Genomic DNA, 17,415 nt, shown 5'->3' with positions numbered 1-17,415 from the left:
GTCTCATAACCTGGAGAGTTAACAACAATGTGGCAACAAGCACCTCAGTGCATATCCTTTCAGAGCACCTGAGGAAGTGAGCTCGGGCTCATGAAAGCTTCTGTTATATACATCTCTGATTTAGTCTGTTAGATGCAAATCTACCCTGCCTGCTACAAGCATATAAAATCCAGCTGTTTTTAAAGCTGAAAATAATTTCACCGTTTCTAGTATCCAATTACACTTGGGCTAGGGACAGACATTCAAAAAGCCTGCGCCTAAACTGATTCCATCTTTGTAGGTTAGTCTAACCTGCAAAGCTTGCACCAATTGCATAGTTTCATAGTTTCACAGAAGCAGGGTCAGAGGGGACCTGAGCAGATCATCTAGTCCGACCCCCTGCCCTGGGCAGGAATGACTACAGGGCTCTCATGACCCCTACTAAGTTTAAGCTCAAATGACCCCAGCTAGGCAGTTATCAAGCCTCCTTTTAAAGACTCCCAGGGTAGGAGCCAGCATCACTTCCCTTGGAAGCTGGTTCCAGATCCTAGCCACCCTGACTGTGAAGTAGCGCCTCCTGATGTCTCGTCTGACTCTCAGTCAACTTCTGGCCATTATTCCTTGTTACTCCAGGAGGTGCTGGGGGGAACAGGGTGTCACCCAATCCCCTCTGGTCTCCCCTGGTAAGTTTATATATGGCCACCAGGTCCCCTCTCAGCCTTCTCTTGTGCAGGCTGAATAGGTTCAGGTCCCGTAGCCTTCCCTTGTAGGGCCTGCCCTGCTGCCCCCTGATCATGCAAGTGGCCTCCTCTGGACCCTCTCCATGTTGTCCACATCCCTCCTGAAGTGCGGCGCCCAGAACTGGATGCAGTACTCCAGCTGTGGCCTCACCAGTGCTGCATAGAGGGGGAGGATCGCCTCCTTGGACCTGCATCTGTGGATATGTGACAAGGTGCAGTTAGCCTTCCTGACCGTGTCCTCACATTGGCAGCCCATGTTCATTTTGGAATTGACAATGACTCCAAGACCCCTTTCCATCACTGTGTTTTGGAGAAGGGAGATCCCCAGCCTGTAGGTATGCTGCTGGTTCTTACTGCCCAAGTACAGTACCCTGCACTTGTTAGTATTGAATTCCATCCTATTCTCATTTGCCCACCCCTGTAACCTGTCCAGGTGCAGTTGTATCCTGTCCCTCTCTTCCACTGTGCCCACCTCACCCCAAATCTTTATGTCATCAGCAATTTTGAACAGGGTGCTTTTCACCCCCTTGTTCAAGCCACTGATAAAGAAATTGAACAGTGTGGGCCCAAGTCCTGGGGGACTCCACTGCCCACATCCCTCCACGTCAAATATGACCCATCAACCACCACTCTCTAGGTGCAGCCCCCTAGCCAATTTACAACCCATCTGACTATGTAGGCATCAATGCCACAGTCGCCTAGCTTTTTAATGAGAATGGGGTGGGAGACAGTGTCAAAGGCCTTCCTGAAGTCCAGAAAGACTACATCCACTGCAACATCTGCGTTCAATGATTTTGTGACCTGATTGTAGAAGGCCACCAGGTTGGTCTGACAGGACCTGGCCTTAATGAACCCGTGCTGGTTGCCCTTAAGCATCATCCCCTCTACTGGCCCTTCACATATGTGCCCCTGGATAATTTTTTCAAAGACCTTCCCCAGGACCAAAGTAAGACTAATGGGCCTGTAGTTTCCCGGGTCCTCCCTCCTTCCTTTTTTGAAAATGGGGACCACATTGGCCTTCTTCCAGTCATCTGGCACCTGGCCACAGCGCCATGAGTGCTCGTAAAGCCATGCCAGGGGCCCCTTGATAACCCCTGCCAATTCCCTCAGCACCCTGGGGTGGAGAGCATCTGGACCTGCTGATTTGAACACGTCCAGCCCCTCCATAAGTTCCCTAACTCAGTCTTCCCTGACCCTAGGCCTGATGGAGTCACTCCTGAGTCCATCCTGAATCCCGGTGGGGGAGAAGTCCTGGTCCCTGCTCAAAAAAATGGATGCAAAGAATTTGTTTAAAAGGTCTGCCTTTTCCTCTGGTGAAATCAACATATTGCCAAGCACATCCTGCAGGGGCCCCACGTTGCCTAGTGCCTTCTTTTTACTCCCTATGTATTTAAAAAAGGACTTTTTGTTGCTAGCCCTAGTTCCATCTCTGCCTTAGCTTTCCTAACAGCCCACCTACAGACCCAAGCGATGGAGGTATACTCCTTTTTGTTGATAGCCCCCACATCCACTGGATGTATGCCTCCTATTTGGCTTTCAGATGTTCCTGAATGCCTTTGGTGAGCCAAGAGGCCTTTTGGGCACACTGGCCCCTTTGACTCGCGTTGGGACTGTCACCCTTTGGGCTCAGAGGCTCATCTCAAGGAACAACCACTCATCATGGACACCTAGTTCCCTTGCTCTCCGGAACTGCAGTGCCTCTCCTACCAATCTCTTCAGCTCATTGAAGTCGGCCCTCCTGAAGTCAAGGGCTACTGCCTTGCTGCAGGCCCTTGACACCCTGCGCTGGATGGTGAATTCCAGTAGGCGATGATCACTACCGCCCAGATGGTCGAGGACCTGGAGTCCCCTCACCAGGTCATCTCCTGTGGCCAGGACCAGGCCAGCAGGGCATTCCCCCTGGTGGGACTGTGCACCTCCTGGGCTAGGTGGAGGTCTTGTATCCCAGCAAGACACCTATGTGAGTCGTCAGACTGGTTGACTGCTCCTCCCAGCAGATGTCTGAGTAGTTTAGATCACCCATGATGACTACATCCCTCAACTTAACTGCCTCCACGAGCTGACCCCAGAACTCCCGGTCCAGCTCTTCCTCCTGGTTGGGTGGCCGATAGTAGACACCCACCATTAAGTCTCTTTCCCCATGACCCCCTTGTATTCTGACCCAGAGCACTTCAGCCTGCCCCTCCTCTGACCCCATCCTGTTAGTTGAGGACATGTATTGCTCTTTGACATACAGCACCACACCCCTGCCTTTCCTCCCCTTTCTGTCCTGCCTGTATAGTCTGTAGCTCCTAATGTTTACCATCCAATCGTGGGTTGCATCCCCACCAGGTTTCAGTGAGCCCTAATATGTCTGGGTTTGTACTAGCTATCTGGAGGGTAAGTTCCTCCTGTTTATTCCCCATACTTTGAGCATTAGTGTAAAGGCACTTAAGGCCTCCTGTCAGTGCAGCCCCCTCCCTCCCCCAATTCCTAGGCCTGTCTGGACCCTTGTCACTTACCTGGGTACCTCTTGTGCTCATCACCTGTCTTGGCTGGGAGGTGTTCTCATGTCCTCCTGTGGCCCTATCCCTTGGCAAAGCTGGTTTAAAGCATGTTGTACAAGATCAGCCAACCTGGAAGAGAAGACACGCTTGCCTTTAGGGGAGAGGTGAAGCCCATCCCACCCATGCATGCCCCCTGCGCAAAAATGTGGGTCATTTCCCAGGAACCTGAGGCCTCCCTGGTGGCGCCAACTCCGAAGCCTCCAGTTCACCTCATTGATGCAGGCTCTGTGACGCTGTCCGCATATGTTGCAGGTTTTATTCTTAGGAAACTTTGTAGTTGTGGAGTGTGAGAAGGATTATAACCAGAGATCCAGGTTTTCCATTTCCCATGGAAAAATGGAGAAAACCATGGATTCCCTGTTTTTATTAAAGAAGACATGGATTTCCCTTTTTAGCAGAGAAATCCGGGGATTGTCCACTTTTGCAAAGAGCTCTTGCAGGCTGGCACAGCTCCAGTTCTACATTCCCTTCCAGTTCTATGTTCCCAATAATTATTGCTTTAAAAGGTGCTGACTCATTATCCAAAGCAAGAAAACATCAGACGCAAAACCTTAGGACATCTTGCAATTAAAGTCTCAGCCAGTCTATTCCAGCTTAAACCAGTCTCTGGACTTCGCCTTTCATCAGTGCCCATTTTATTGCCCTTGATTCATTTCCTCCAATGGCTTATCGTTTGTCAGCTTTCTTTATGCCCTTAATTCCCTGGCCTGGCATGGATGCAGATGGGTCATGACCCATCAAAATTATGGGCAGTTTCATCAGTAACCACTGTGATAATGACAAACTACGAATCAAGAACTTTGTGCCGAGGTAGAGAGGGTGTGAAGAAAGGGAGAAAGAGAAACAGAAGGAGGGAGGGATGAGGCATTAAAATGTTATCTAAAACACCTCTCTATATAAAGTGTGACTGATCCCAAAGGAACTAAAGAAACCATCAAGACAGACCTGATCTACAAGCTGAGATGCCTACCTTGCCATTCAAGCCGGTATATATTTCTCTTTTTTCCCAAATATAATTTGTGCAATACATCATTTACTCCATTCTGCTCTTCTAAAAGCCTTGTTGCATAAGCTCAGTACAGGGGTAGGGAAACCAATCCACTTATCTGAAATCAAATACAGTTAAAATAACAATAGAAGTCATAAGATCAGATCTGAGAAATCAAATATATCACTGTTTTGTTTCACAGAGAATTATTAAAAGTAGTAATGAAGAATGGATTTGAGAGTGCTGTTCCATTTTAAAGCAATGAGATACAACAGATGAAGACTAGCCAGAGGTGATCAGAGAGAAAGTAACTATGTGGCCTAACTAACTGATCTATGAAGAAAACTGAAAAGGGCTAAATAACTTGGATGAGTATGAGTACCATACATTAACTTGTATGGTACAAGTTAATGATTTATACTTTACATGAAAGATCAAAACCAAAAGATGGAAAGGAATTATTTGTTTTCAGTAGCATATGAGAGCATAGCAAGAAAAAATAGGTTAAAAGTAGGAGGGGAAAAAGTGATTGTAGGATGACTATCAAGAAAAACCTTCCTTAAAATGAAATCTATTACTAGAATAGCCACCCATTATGGTATTTGTAACACAGACTGATCAAAGTTCTAGAAAATAAGCTAGAGGTAAGTTTGTAATTAAGAAGTTTCCTGCTGATGGTGGGTCTCCTGGTGAAGAGTTATTTAATTTGTGACACCAGTTGTGTGGGAGAAACTTGATGTTAGACATTATAAACCACAATCCATCCTATGTCTTTACCAACCAGGAGGGCATCAGGGTCTAATATATGAACAAAGTGCCATAATCATTCTTGATGTGACTGCACTGAAGTCAGCATTGTTACACCATGGATGAATCTGGCTCACTTCATTTTCAAGCAGAAACTTCTTCAAATTATAAATTACTTTGTGTTAGTTTTACTGCCTTTGCGGGACACTGCCATCTGCAAGGATCTGTCCTGTAAGATACAAATGCTGCATTTTATCATCAGGGCACAGGATCATGAGGACACACAATAACTGCCATCGAGAAAGAAGAGATGATACTCTTCTCACAAAACTGTATTTGAGATATTTCTTAAAACTCCTATAGCCCATCACAATCAGGAATGCCCTTCCTAACCATGAAACCAAGCTAGGCCCACTCTGACATTTTCTCCTTTCATTCAGGTTGCTGAACATAACAGTCAAGTAAGATAACAAGTGCATGAGACAGCTGCAGGAAGGGGGGGAAGAAGCTGTGTTTCAAGCCTACCCAGGGTGCCCAGCAGCTTGGGTATTGCAAAACACTCACAGCTCTGTTGACCCTTTACCAGAGTTTAAGAAACCAAAGACCAAAGCACTGAAGTGTGACATGAGGCAACATGACACCACCGAAGGCTTACTCACTTTCCTGGAGATTTTCACACACTTCTTTCTTTCCTTCAGCACCCAGCTTTACTTGCCCTGTGCTGCCTCCTGACTCCTGGCTCCTAAGGAGGGATTTCTTCTGCTGGTACTCTGTGGTCAGGGGTTACTGTAGCAGAAAGAGCCATTATTTTGAATGTGACTGAATAGCCCCACAAGCCCTATGTTTTGTATCTCCCTGACAGATGATCAGCTGGAATCTCTTGCTCTTGGCCTTTGTCCTTGGCATCGGTGGGTCTTTCCAGTATGGGTTACAAGTCTCGATCATAAACCCTCCTGCTGAGGTAAGCAAAAACTGCAAAGAAAATGAACAAATAGCTTTTCAATCCAGATTCTTTCACCGATTTCTCCTGGCCTGTCTCAGAACACTTTTGGCTTCTGCTTCCACTACTTGTGGCCCTGGTAAACATCATAGTTTTTCTGCCACTGAGCTGGAAAGTAAAGGAAGGCTCTGGGGAATTCATAGCAGTGGGCACTTTTCCATTCCTCAGCCCTGGACCAGTCCTTTAGATCAACATTTCTCACCTTTTCTAGACTCAAGGCACTCCTCAATAGACTCAAGGCACCCCTTGGAAAATGCCAGGTCTTACTTTTCACTTGGTTTTTCGCTATAGAAAGATAATAGAGCAATTCTTCTGTTGCTATGAACTCAGAAAGACCACAACAGGTGAGAGTGTTTTTAACAATATGGATTGCTATTTAAAATCTCTGGATTTATCTTATAAATTATGTTTGCACACCTAGCAATGCTAACACTGTGTGGTACCCCCATGGCACCCTTCAAAAGCTCCCAAGGGAATCACTGCTCTAGAGTGCATGGCCTTTTCCTCTCTCGTGAAGTATAAGGTCCCTTGTATCCAATTTTATTTCATCTTTTTAGCTAAGTGCTGGTCATAGGTGCAAAAAGTTTTAGGATCAGAACTGGGTATGACACTGGCATCAAGGGGCAGGAACAAGGTACTTGCCTTTGGAAAAAGAAAATTAGTGTGGTAGGTGAGACTGCGAAAGGGACTTAGAAAGATATCAACATTTAAACTTGAACTTTATTACTTATTACCAGTTTTACAGTAGCATGTAGCAACCCCAAGCAAGAAGCAGGTCCTTATTCTGCTGTGTACTGGACAGTCAAGTAATATAGAGGACAAAATTTGCCTTTAGAAAGCAAACAGTCAGGGGAAGAAATCCTGGACCCACTTCAGTTTATGGAAATGTTGCCATGGATTTCAGCACGGCCTGGATTTCATCCAAGGCGTCAGACAGAATGTAACAGGTGGATAAAACAGAGAAGCGGGAGTGGTTAGAAAGATCAGATAACAAAACAATGAGAGTTTATCAGATTAACAGAGGTCAGGTCACTGCTTGCCCAACAGCATATATAACTCATATTTAATATTGATATCTACTGCTGTTCTTTGCACTTTGTGGATGAAATGTTGGCACCACTGAAGTAAACAACAAAAGTCCCATCATTTTCACTGGGCCCATGATTTCACCCCAGGTGTCATGACTACATGAAATAAAGAGAATATGTTATTCAAAAGAAGAAAAGTTGATCGAATCCAATTCTTTCTGTTTTCATTCCAAGCATATTAAGAGCTTCATCAGTGAGATTTGGCTGGAGAGATACAGCTTTCCTCTTAGTGACAAGGGAGTCACATTACTGTGGTCCTCCATCGTGTCCATTTACAGTATCGGGGGGCTGCTGGGCTCCATGTATGCTGGATATTTTTCTATTAGATTTGGAAGGTAAGACAAATCTTTGTATGAGTCTATTTCTACTTACTCCAGTGACTGCAAAAACAAGTGACTCATGTCCTAAAGGAAACAGGCTGGCTGCAGACCCCAATGTCCTTTATCATGATTCACCCAAAGCACCGTAAGCCTCTGCCATAAAGAAAGGAAGTAGTTCAGAATGGCAATAAGGTGAAAAATATAATCTTATCCATTAGGAATATAATCTTATCCATTAGGAATTTCAATAGAAATGTTCAGAGAAGCCAGGTTAAGTTTAGGGGATAATTCAAGGGGGATCCTTATGGGAGAGTCTCACCTTTACCAATGGTTTACCAAAGTTCATCCTCCCATCTAAATATAGACTCATATTGCAGCACGGCACACATGAGCAGTGCTCTCCAAAGCTGCAGCTGGCTTTTCACTCTGTGAAAGACAGATGTCCTTTCCCCATGCCTTCTAGGCTCAAGTCGGTTGTGAGTATGGTATTATTACAGTGAAATACATCGCAGAATCTTTAGCTGATTTAAATTTCAGGTCACTGTTGTTGAATGGTCAATGAATGACATGCTCAGTATCATTATACTCAAGTTTCTTTCATACAAATTTCAGGAAGAAAGCCATGCTGTTTGTCAACATCCCTGCCCTCCTTGGTGCAGCTCTGATGGGATTCAGCAAGGTATTTGGATCCTTTGAGATGATCCTGCTGGGCAGATTCTCCTCTGGAGTCTGTACAGGTACATTTGCATACATCTTCTACTGATCTAAAAGGCACCTGACACCACCACAGTATTCCCCCATGAAGAAGTAAAGGGGCCTACCATGCCTGATTATTTGAGCCTGGGACCTTTTAAAAATCTCTCTAAGGTACCACACAAAGTTATGGTTCTATATAGACTTTAAATTAAGTAAATGATAACAGTAACAATTAATAATGTACAACCTTTGCATGTCTCCTATTCTTCTAAGTCAGAATTTAATGTATATAATATGGGCAGCAAAGCACTGAAAATGTCAAAATACGCCCAGTATTTTTAGAAACATGCTCACTCACTAGTAAACCAACCTTTGATGTAGCTTTTCATACGGAACTGCCCTGTCAGATATTCTGTTTCTATCTTTGCAGGTTTAGGTCTGAATATTCATCTCATGTATGTTGGAGAATGTGCTCCGAAGAAATTGCGTGGAGTCACTGCTATAACAGCTTCTACAGCCATCGCCACTGGAAAATTTGTAGGATTTGCCATCGGACTTGAGTAAGGAGACCTGAGGCTTATTTTTCTTTTCTTTTTTTTCTTCCTACTAAAATATAAGAACATGTTTATGTAAGGCTCCTGAAAGATAATTTAGCATCCCATGCTTCTCAGAGTATTCCAGGAAGCTAGTCTGCCAGACTGAATGAGTGTAGCCCAGGTTACTAAGTCCAAACTGAAGGGGGAATAAAAATATTATGCAACTATAAATTCCTGAAGGTCTTTGTTTCAACCACCATGAGCTTTCTAGCAAAGGAATGAAGTAGATCAATCAAGATCATCATAAACCTTACAAAAAAGAACACATTTAATAGATTTTAGTACTTATTTGGTGCAATATCTGAAATAGCTACAATACTTCTAAAATTGGATTTTGCTTTTTTCTTAGAGGGTAGAAGGTATGAACTAGACCCATCAATCTATCAAATTTTATTTCAAAAGGACACAAATATATACAAACTCACCAGCTCAGACAAATACATACTCACCTGTGCACACCCTACCTGATGCATGCTTTTTTAATAACTACCTACCCTGTACTAAGGAGCCACCATACAGGCATACCCACCTCTGTGTCAGACTCACTGCAGGTGTGAGCTGATCTATAAACTGGGTGTTAAATGGCAGACTCCATCTTTGATGGAACAGGTACATCCCTGGAATAGGAAACAGCAGATCAGCATCTCCTGTACTTCCAAATACTTGCACAGATAGTCTCTTTTGGGCCTTCAGCTCCAGGGTAACCAATCAATACTGCTATATTTACATATGCCACAAACTACCATAATTCAGGATCTCTTACTGCTGTACTTCTGTTTCAGAGAAATTCTGGGAGCAAAAGCTCTTTGGCCCATTCTCATGGGGGTCAGTGCAATCCCAGCACTAATCCAGATGGTCACACTGCCTTTTTTCCCTGACTCTCCACGTTACCTTCTAATCGACAAAAAGGACAAAGAGGGTTGTGTCAAAGGTACAAAAATATGTCCTAGGTACTATCTTTAGCAAAGTTGGGCTGTTTTCTTAACAAATCCTTGGGCTACAGTTTAAAAGTATAATTACTAGGCAAACCACACAACATGTACGGAGTGGAGAATAAAACCCTGGTTTCTTTTAGCTCCAAATCCTAAACCCTCTGTATCTGAGGTAAGGACCTCTTCTACACTAGCATTAATATTTCCCTTATTCTGTCAGACACCTGAGGGTGACATGATCACACACACATACATGTGCATATGAATGTGATGAAATTAACTTGTATTAATAAGCACTAGAGTTTATTGCTTCTGGGGGCCACATTTACACATGCTGCAGAGAAGCTGGCTGGGATCATGAAGGTGCTTCAGTGCAGGGCTACCTGGCAGGCAGCCCCCACAGTGAAACACCCTTGTGCCCCAGGCAGCTGAGGCAACATCTACATGTGTGCTGCTGTCTACATGTGTTTTTTACTCTGCAGCAGGATAGTACTTGTATTTACAAGCACTATCCTGCTGCAGAATAAATTAATTTACTCCAGCCTAATAAGGGCGCACGTTTAGATACATGGCATTTCCTGTGTAGCTAATTAATCTGCTGTGCAGTAACTATCTTGTGTAGGTGTGCCCAGAGTATATTATAAACTTCGTGTTAGCCCATGACCTTCTGTCTCATAATAGCTAGGGGCAGATACAGTATGTTCAGGACCTGTATAAGATGCCAAATTTCCACTATTTAGTTGTAACCTTTTACTATCATGCCACAGAAAACAATCCATTACGACCACTCTGCCTCTTCTGTAATACTTTAAGTGTAGTTCTGAATACAAGTAGTAATTTATATTAAAAAAACAATGCTCAAGCAGCCTTGTGCTATTATCTCTTTTTACATATTGAAAGATGAAACTCTTAAGGAAGGACCCTCTCCATGTCGACAGCATGGAGAGCGTCCAGAGGAGGCCACTCGTATGATCAGGGGGCAGCAGGGCAGGCCCTACAAGGAGAGGCTATGGGACCTGAACCTGTTCAGCCTCCACAAGAGAAGGCTGAGGGGGGATCTCCTGGCCTATTATAAACTAGTCAGGGGGGATCACCAGGCGCTACTTCACGGTCAGGGCAGCTAGGGTCTGGAACCAGCTTCCAAGAGAAGTGGTGCAGGCTCCTACCCTGGGGGTTTTAAGAGGAGGTTAGATGAACATCTTGCTGGGGTCGTTTGACTCCAGTACTCTTTCCTGCCATGGCAGGGGGTCGGACTAGATGATCTACTCAGGTCCCTTCCGACCCTAGAAACTATGAAACTATAAGAAAGATTTCTTAGTGGAAAACTCATTTTTCCAGAGCTCTGTGTTTTGGGGTTTGCATTGGCCTCCCTGATGTAGGGGGATTTCTTTGTTGAGCAGAAAAGGGCTCTGAGCAGGTCTGGTGAGAGTTCTCAGACTTAGGTTTGATTTTCACTGAAATGCCAGAAGCAGTTACTGACTTACAGGAAGACCAATATCAAGATCGTGACCAGAAGGATAAACATAAACTGAAGAAAATATCCTACTTGCTCAAAGATGCCTTTTTAAAATAATCTGTAGCTAACATGAGAAAACTACAGCCAGAGTGCAAGGAAAAGGTATTCTGAATCATCATACAATTTAATAAATGAATGTAAATGTGGAGGGACTAAATACAGTATTTTATACTAGATCTTTTCTTTTTTCCTTTGGATAGCTATGAAACAGCTTTGGGGAGACAATGACCATGTGGCTGAAATAGAGGACATGATAGCGGAACAAGAAATCATCAATGGAGAGAAGGCAAAGAGTGTTTTAGATCTCTTCAGGGACCAGTCTGTCCGCTGGCAGCTGATCACTCTCTTTCTCGTCTGTTGCTGTTTGCAATTAATTGGTGTCAATGCAGTAAGTGTACTACTTTTCTCATACTTCCTCTCATCTAGATTCCTGATGATTCATAAATTAAAAGGATGCTTTGGAAACAGTAGTGAATTGTAATTTGTGAAGCAGATATGGGTGTCATAAAAATGAAAGAAATAAATTACTTCCCAGGAAAGGCCTATGGAGGATGGGGAGTATGGAGTGGACAAAGAAAGGTAGCCCATACAATGCCATCTGAAGGCTTGTTCATGAATTGTTTATGGTGTTATCATGAAGAGTAAATGCAATCTGGGGCAGAATTCAATGATCCTTCATGTGCCTAAATAGCCTTTCCGGCACTTAGGCACAGTTTGTGATACTCATGCAGTATGGGAACAAAAGCATCCATACGGCTACTGCACATGCTCACTAGGATACGCAGTGGTTGGGCAGATATCCATGCATGGATCTGTATACCTGGGTTCAATCCTGCGTTTAGCCCCAGCAGCAGAGTGCTCAAGTCATTGGCCCAGAAAGCAGGAGACCTAAACCCCAAGGCCCCTCATCCAGGAGAGGTCTATGTTTCTCTCACTTTACAGGAATAATGATTGAACCATCTCACCACATGTTGGGCATTACCCAGGTAGTTCTTCAGTGCTCCTTTTGAAGCCAAGCCATCATACATTGCATTTAATAGTCATTAGATAAAATGAATGAAAAGGGGTAACGAAAATTTCTGCTTCTTGGGGAGCCAGAATCTAGGCTAGAACCCAAGACCCATTCATTTTGGAGGTAGTAGCCATATCATTAAGCCACACACCCTCTAGCTTGCTTAATTATTTGCCCCAGATCTCTCCCTCTCTTTATGCCCAAGGAGCCGGTTTAAAAAGCAGAGCTGAAGAAAGGAGCTGATAATGCCTGATGGAAACTCTGCTCCTTTGGTTTACTAGATTAAGGTTAGGCAGTAACAGCAAAGAGAATAATACTGCATTCTGTAAAAGTCTGGGGTTGTTTTTTCTTATGGGTCTGGCTTATTGCTTTCTCTTTTTCCAGGTTTATTTTTATGCATATGACATCTTCATGAAAGCTGGAATTCCCCTCTCTCAAATCCGTTACGTCTCTCTGGGAACTGGTATCACTGAAATTATCACCACTATTCTTTGTGTAAGTTGTTTTTGAGCAGAACTGTTTGGCAGAGATACCAATTTCATTTTATTTAATGATACTGTTTAAAGCAGTTTGGGGAAACAGATATCTATAACAAAATAATAATGTTGTCTTGCACTTGATATTGTTCATAGAAACATTACAATCTATTTAGCAAAGATGTGTATTATTAACCCTTTTATAGATGAGACATTACAGTTTTCCTCAAGGTCACAGAGCAAGTCATTGGCCAAATCAGAAATAGAATCTGAAAGTGTCCTACCTCCCAAGCACATGTACATGAAGCAAAATTCTCAGTAGCTATTACTAAGGATGTTTCTGCTTTTTATCTTTACTTTTCCTTCTGCTGCAGTGCTCTGCCTTTTCATGTTCTTTGATCCTCTATCGCTGATAATTTTTTATTGGTTCCACAGGGTTTCCTTATTGAACGTGCAGGAAGGAAGTCGTTGCTTTGGACAAGCTATGCAACTATGGCCTTGGCCTTAGGGCTTCTCACAACCACTCTCTCACTGCAGGTAAGATCCCAGCTCATCTATGCACCTGAGCAATGATTTCTACAACTGTGTTTCCTTATGTTGCCACTACTGCTTCCACCTTCAAAACACCTGCTTTTTAACTCTGATTAGAATGATGTATTTGGGTAATCACCTCACTGAAGCTGACTTGTCACAGAGCACATGAGCAACAGACTGGAGCCAATGGCTTGATTCAGCTGCAGGGCTCCCATTCATTTCTGTTCCCTGCCAGTTTCCATTTTGCTATTTCTCTATTGTTCATGATGTAGAAGAAGCTTGATTAACTGGAAATGTTCAGATGCAGTGTGGATTGAGCTTGTTTTAAAGGACTTGTATGATGCAAATTTTCTCATTTTAAGTGCTTTTGATTCCCGCTACAGGAGAGATCCTACTGGATACCGTATTGCTCTGTTGTGCTCATCTTTATTTTTATCATGAGTTTTGGAATTGGACCAGGTTGGTATTTTATGCTGAATTACCTAGGTACCTTCTTTCTTTCCTCCAGAACAACATTTAGGCTGCAAACTACAGGGCTTTTCAGACTCTGCTAATTCTGTCCTGGCCAGCATTCCCTTTAGGGCAGGGGTGTCAAATCACCTGGACACAGGGGTCAGATGAGTAGCATGGGGCCAGTCTGTGGGCCAGATGAGTAGTGGGGAGCCAGTTGGCAGGCCAAATTGGGCCCACAGACTGGTCTCACATGCTAAATCCAGCTCGGGGGGCTGTCTGATGCAGATACTGCAAGCAGTGGCACTCCACCCCTGTGTATACTGTATGCAGCGCTTGCACCGGATCTGGCCTGATCTGGCTCATGGGGCTGGTCCAGGCATGTGCTGCATACAGCATGAGGAGTCTCATCTGAGACCTGCAGGCAGTACTGCAAGCCAGATGATAAGGCTTCATGAACCAGATTCAGCCCCTAAGCCATATGTTTGACATGCTTGCTTTCACGGGTCTGATATCCGGCAAGATGTACATTCACCTTCTGAAACACCCCTAAACCATTCCTCACTCTGACTGTGACAGGCACTTAAATAATTGTAAATCCCTTTCATCTAGCATATCTATGCTAGTTTATATTGTGAATCATGTGGGTACTTGAAAACTATCTTCAGAGCATGTAAAGATGTAGGTTTTTATTGAGGTACATAAAGTAGCACATGATACAGAAATGTCTTTTTAGGTTTCTACATTTTCTTTGTTCTTTCTTTTTTTTAGCTGGAGTGTCGTGTCCCCTGCCCACAGAAATCTTCATTCAATCATACAGACCTGCTGCCTATGTTTTCTGTGGTGGCTCAAACTGGATTCAACTCTTCATCATTGGATTGGTGTTCCCTTTCATTGTGGTGAGCAAAGCAAGCATTTTTGCTTAGAAAGGGGGATAGTGCTAGAAGATGCTAATTTAGATGAAGCTTCAGCACACGAAGCTTAGAGCAAGCGTCACACAAGTGAATGGGGCTGGCTTAGATGGAATTTTACAGAGTGATGATGGTTTTTTTAAATCTTTGATACTTAGCCATTGTCCACTGGGAACCCAGGAGGCTACTCTAGGTGCCAGACGTGGTTAGAACTAGGGAGATGTAAACCTGAAAGGTGTGGTTCAGACAAGCACTCAAACACTGAGATGGCTAGCTGAATCTCCTCAAGCCCTTTCTGCTCCCCTTGTGAGAATGGATGTCAACCTATTTGTTTCTAGCAGCTCCTGCAGCACTGATAAACACGAGGCAAGCCAAGGCCACGGCCACCATGAACCCGTGCTGGAACATTTTTCATATCCCTGTGCAGATGCTATACAGGGGGAAAGGGCAGCTAGGGAGGGTCACTGGAGTATAATGTAGTACCCTGACCACTAAATCAAGCACTGACATTAGTACTGACAGTACTTTTTCCTGCCGTGGCAAGGGGTTGGATTTGATGATCTGCTCAGGTCTCTTCCAAACCTACTATGAAAAACTGCTGAACAGGCAATTTCTTTACTTAAAATGAGGAGGGAAAAATTGGTCTGAATCTTAGAAATGGGGACCAGATACTGAGCTGCCACCAATGCTGCTGTACTGATTTATACCAGCTCAGTACCTGGTCCTGGTTTTTCCAAAACTGTTTCCAAAAAGGAGAATGAACTTGAAACCATTTGTATTAACTAAAGTCTCTCTCTCTTTTTTTCCTCATGCAGGATGGTCTTGGCACTTATTGTTTCATCTTTTTCTTACTGTATAGCTTGTTCATGGCTATTTTTGTCTTTCTGGTTATGCCAGAGACTAAAGGAAAGACTGTGATACAAATCAGGGAGGATTTCAACTGTCTGAACTATCGGGGAAAGAAGAAACTTATAGATCCGGAGAAGGGTGGCCATGTGGTCCTCGCTACACAACTCTAAGATTAAATGGCCCAGAGTTATTTTGTTCTTATGTGCATTCCAGCAGTGCCCAGAAGTGTCAATCAGGGATTGGAATTCTTTTGTACTAGGCACCATATAAACATGAATTTAAAAAAAAAACAGCTCCTGCCCCCAAGGGCAAAGGATAAACTCCATTTTCCACTCCAAAAGCTCAACTTGGAGCTGAATAAAATCCTGTAGAGAATAAAATAAAAACACAACACAAAGTATAATGAAAGAAAATCTAAGCCAGTGTCAGCAAGCAGCCGTTGTGCTGTCCATACGTGTTCTGGCTAAGATCAAGTATAACATAATATACTGCCTTCATGCCTGGAAACAGGGTTAGTAAAGAACTAAGCAACAACTGTCACACAACCACTGATTACTAAACATGAATCTGGCATTGGAGAAAGATTGTAGAAATTTCAATTGTTCAGCACATTTGTAAGATAGCAACAAACAGGAAGGTAGGAGTTTCTATTTGAAACAATCTGCTGCTATTTTTCATGCTTTCTTAAGTATTGTGAACTATTGTTTATATCACCTAAGTACATATTCCCAAGAGAGGGGAACTTATAGTATTTTTATCTATCCCAGTTACAGAAAAGTATTTTGTCTGTGAGTGGTGTAGGTTGTAGCTGTGTTGGTCTGACTCTAAGGACATAGGCAGACAAGGTTCTTTGGGTAAATCCAATATCTTTTATTAGACCAAATAGTTGGAAAAATTCTTCTTAGCAAGCTTTTGGGCACAAAAACCCTTCATCAGGCTGAGTGAACATTGACTGAGCCCATAGCCACACCTGTATGTATGTATACAGCATCAGTGCCAAAGAGACAAAAACCCTCAAGCCAGGATGCTCATAGACTGCTTGTGACAACTGTCCCAGCTCAGCTAAATGGATGCTTGTACGTGTCCATGCATGTGGCAAAGGCTGATACATTTCAAAAGATCTGGTCTGAAAGAAAGAAGGAACAACTTGACTGGGCAAAGCACTGAAATACAGCCTGCTGCATCTGAACAAAAATTCCTGTTTCCAAACCAGCTGTGAAAAATGGGGATATGGCATCTGCCGTGGACCAGGCTGCAAAGCTCTAAGTGCCCTGACAGCCTCTGTGCACAGTCTGACCGAGCTGCAGAACAAAGCCACGTCAAAAGACAGGAGAATGCAAATGTGCTAGTCCACAGTAAGCAGCTTTCTCTTCACCAGAAACTATGGTAAGACTATGCCACTTCCCCTCGGACTTGAATTAATAGTTCGTGCTGACGCAGAACAGCAACAGCAAGGGATTCTGGGAGATTTAATTAATGGGACTCACTGTTACCTACAAGACTTCCTGCCGTTCAGCATCTACTGAGAAAACTCCATTCTGGAGTGTTTCCTTGTCTCTCCAATTCTCTGGATATTTTATATTCTTACTCCAAAAGAGTTGAGGGGTAGAAAACAAATGTGATTCCTTTTTACATATCCAGAAAAAGTGTACAGAAAAAGATGAAAAAAAAAAATCAGAAAAATTAAAAAAATATAACTGACTGTTGCTTTGGCAAGTGGAATTTATAACATTTAACACTTCGGGTCATTTTATGCTCAAATCTTCACAACAGAGTGTACAGCTCTCATACAATGTGCCTGACGCCCTCACAAGCACAGTGGCCCTCCCCAGCACAAGCACCTTTCCTACTAGCATGGTTTACAGGGAGCTGATGGGCAGAATACCTGAATCTCACTGCATTTTGTTCACCAGACAGACCTAATTTCTAACATAGTAGTTTTGAGCCTCTAGTTTCTGGTCCCACCCTCCTTTTCTTTTTACTGATCTTAATACAATTCTTGCATGGTCTCAAGTGCTTTATTGTTAGGCCTAAT

The 17,415-nt window shown here is 43.5% G+C and overlaps 1 protein-coding gene across 2 annotated transcripts; it reads left to right on the top strand.

Annotated features, from left to right (window-relative positions):
• Positions 1 to 4,205: 4,205 nt before the first annotated feature.
• LOC149857671 (solute carrier family 2, facilitated glucose transporter member 5-like) lies at positions 4,206 to 17,076 on the top strand. 2 transcript variants are annotated; one of them, XM_090063146.1, is made up of 12 exons: positions 4,206 to 4,251; positions 5,863 to 5,961; positions 7,263 to 7,423; positions 8,021 to 8,145; positions 8,535 to 8,664; positions 9,483 to 9,631; positions 11,349 to 11,536; positions 12,545 to 12,655; positions 13,072 to 13,173; positions 13,554 to 13,629; positions 14,392 to 14,519; positions 15,347 to 17,076. In XM_090063146.1, the coding sequence occupies exons 1-12, from the start codon at positions 4,228 to 4,230 to the stop codon at positions 15,548 to 15,550; spliced, it is 1,497 nt and encodes a 498-aa protein (XP_089919272.1). In that variant the 5' UTR covers positions 4,206 to 4,227; the 3' UTR covers positions 15,551 to 17,076. The 2 variants fall into 2 exon arrangements, with proteins under 2 accessions (XP_089919272.1, XP_089919273.1); XM_090063147.1 differs by lacking the exon at positions 4,206 to 4,251 and adding an exon at positions 5,701 to 5,765.
• Positions 17,077 to 17,415: the final 339 nt, after the last annotated feature.

The sequence above is a fragment of the Crocodylus siamensis genome, chromosome 9 (assembly GCF_052110815.1).
Source record: "Crocodylus siamensis isolate JL-2025a chromosome 9, ASM5211081v1, whole genome shotgun sequence".
NCBI lineage: Eukaryota > Metazoa > Chordata > Crocodylia > Crocodylidae > Crocodylus > Crocodylus siamensis.
The sequence above is the reverse complement of the archived record's forward strand: the minus strand, read 5'-3'. Positions and strand labels throughout refer to the sequence as shown.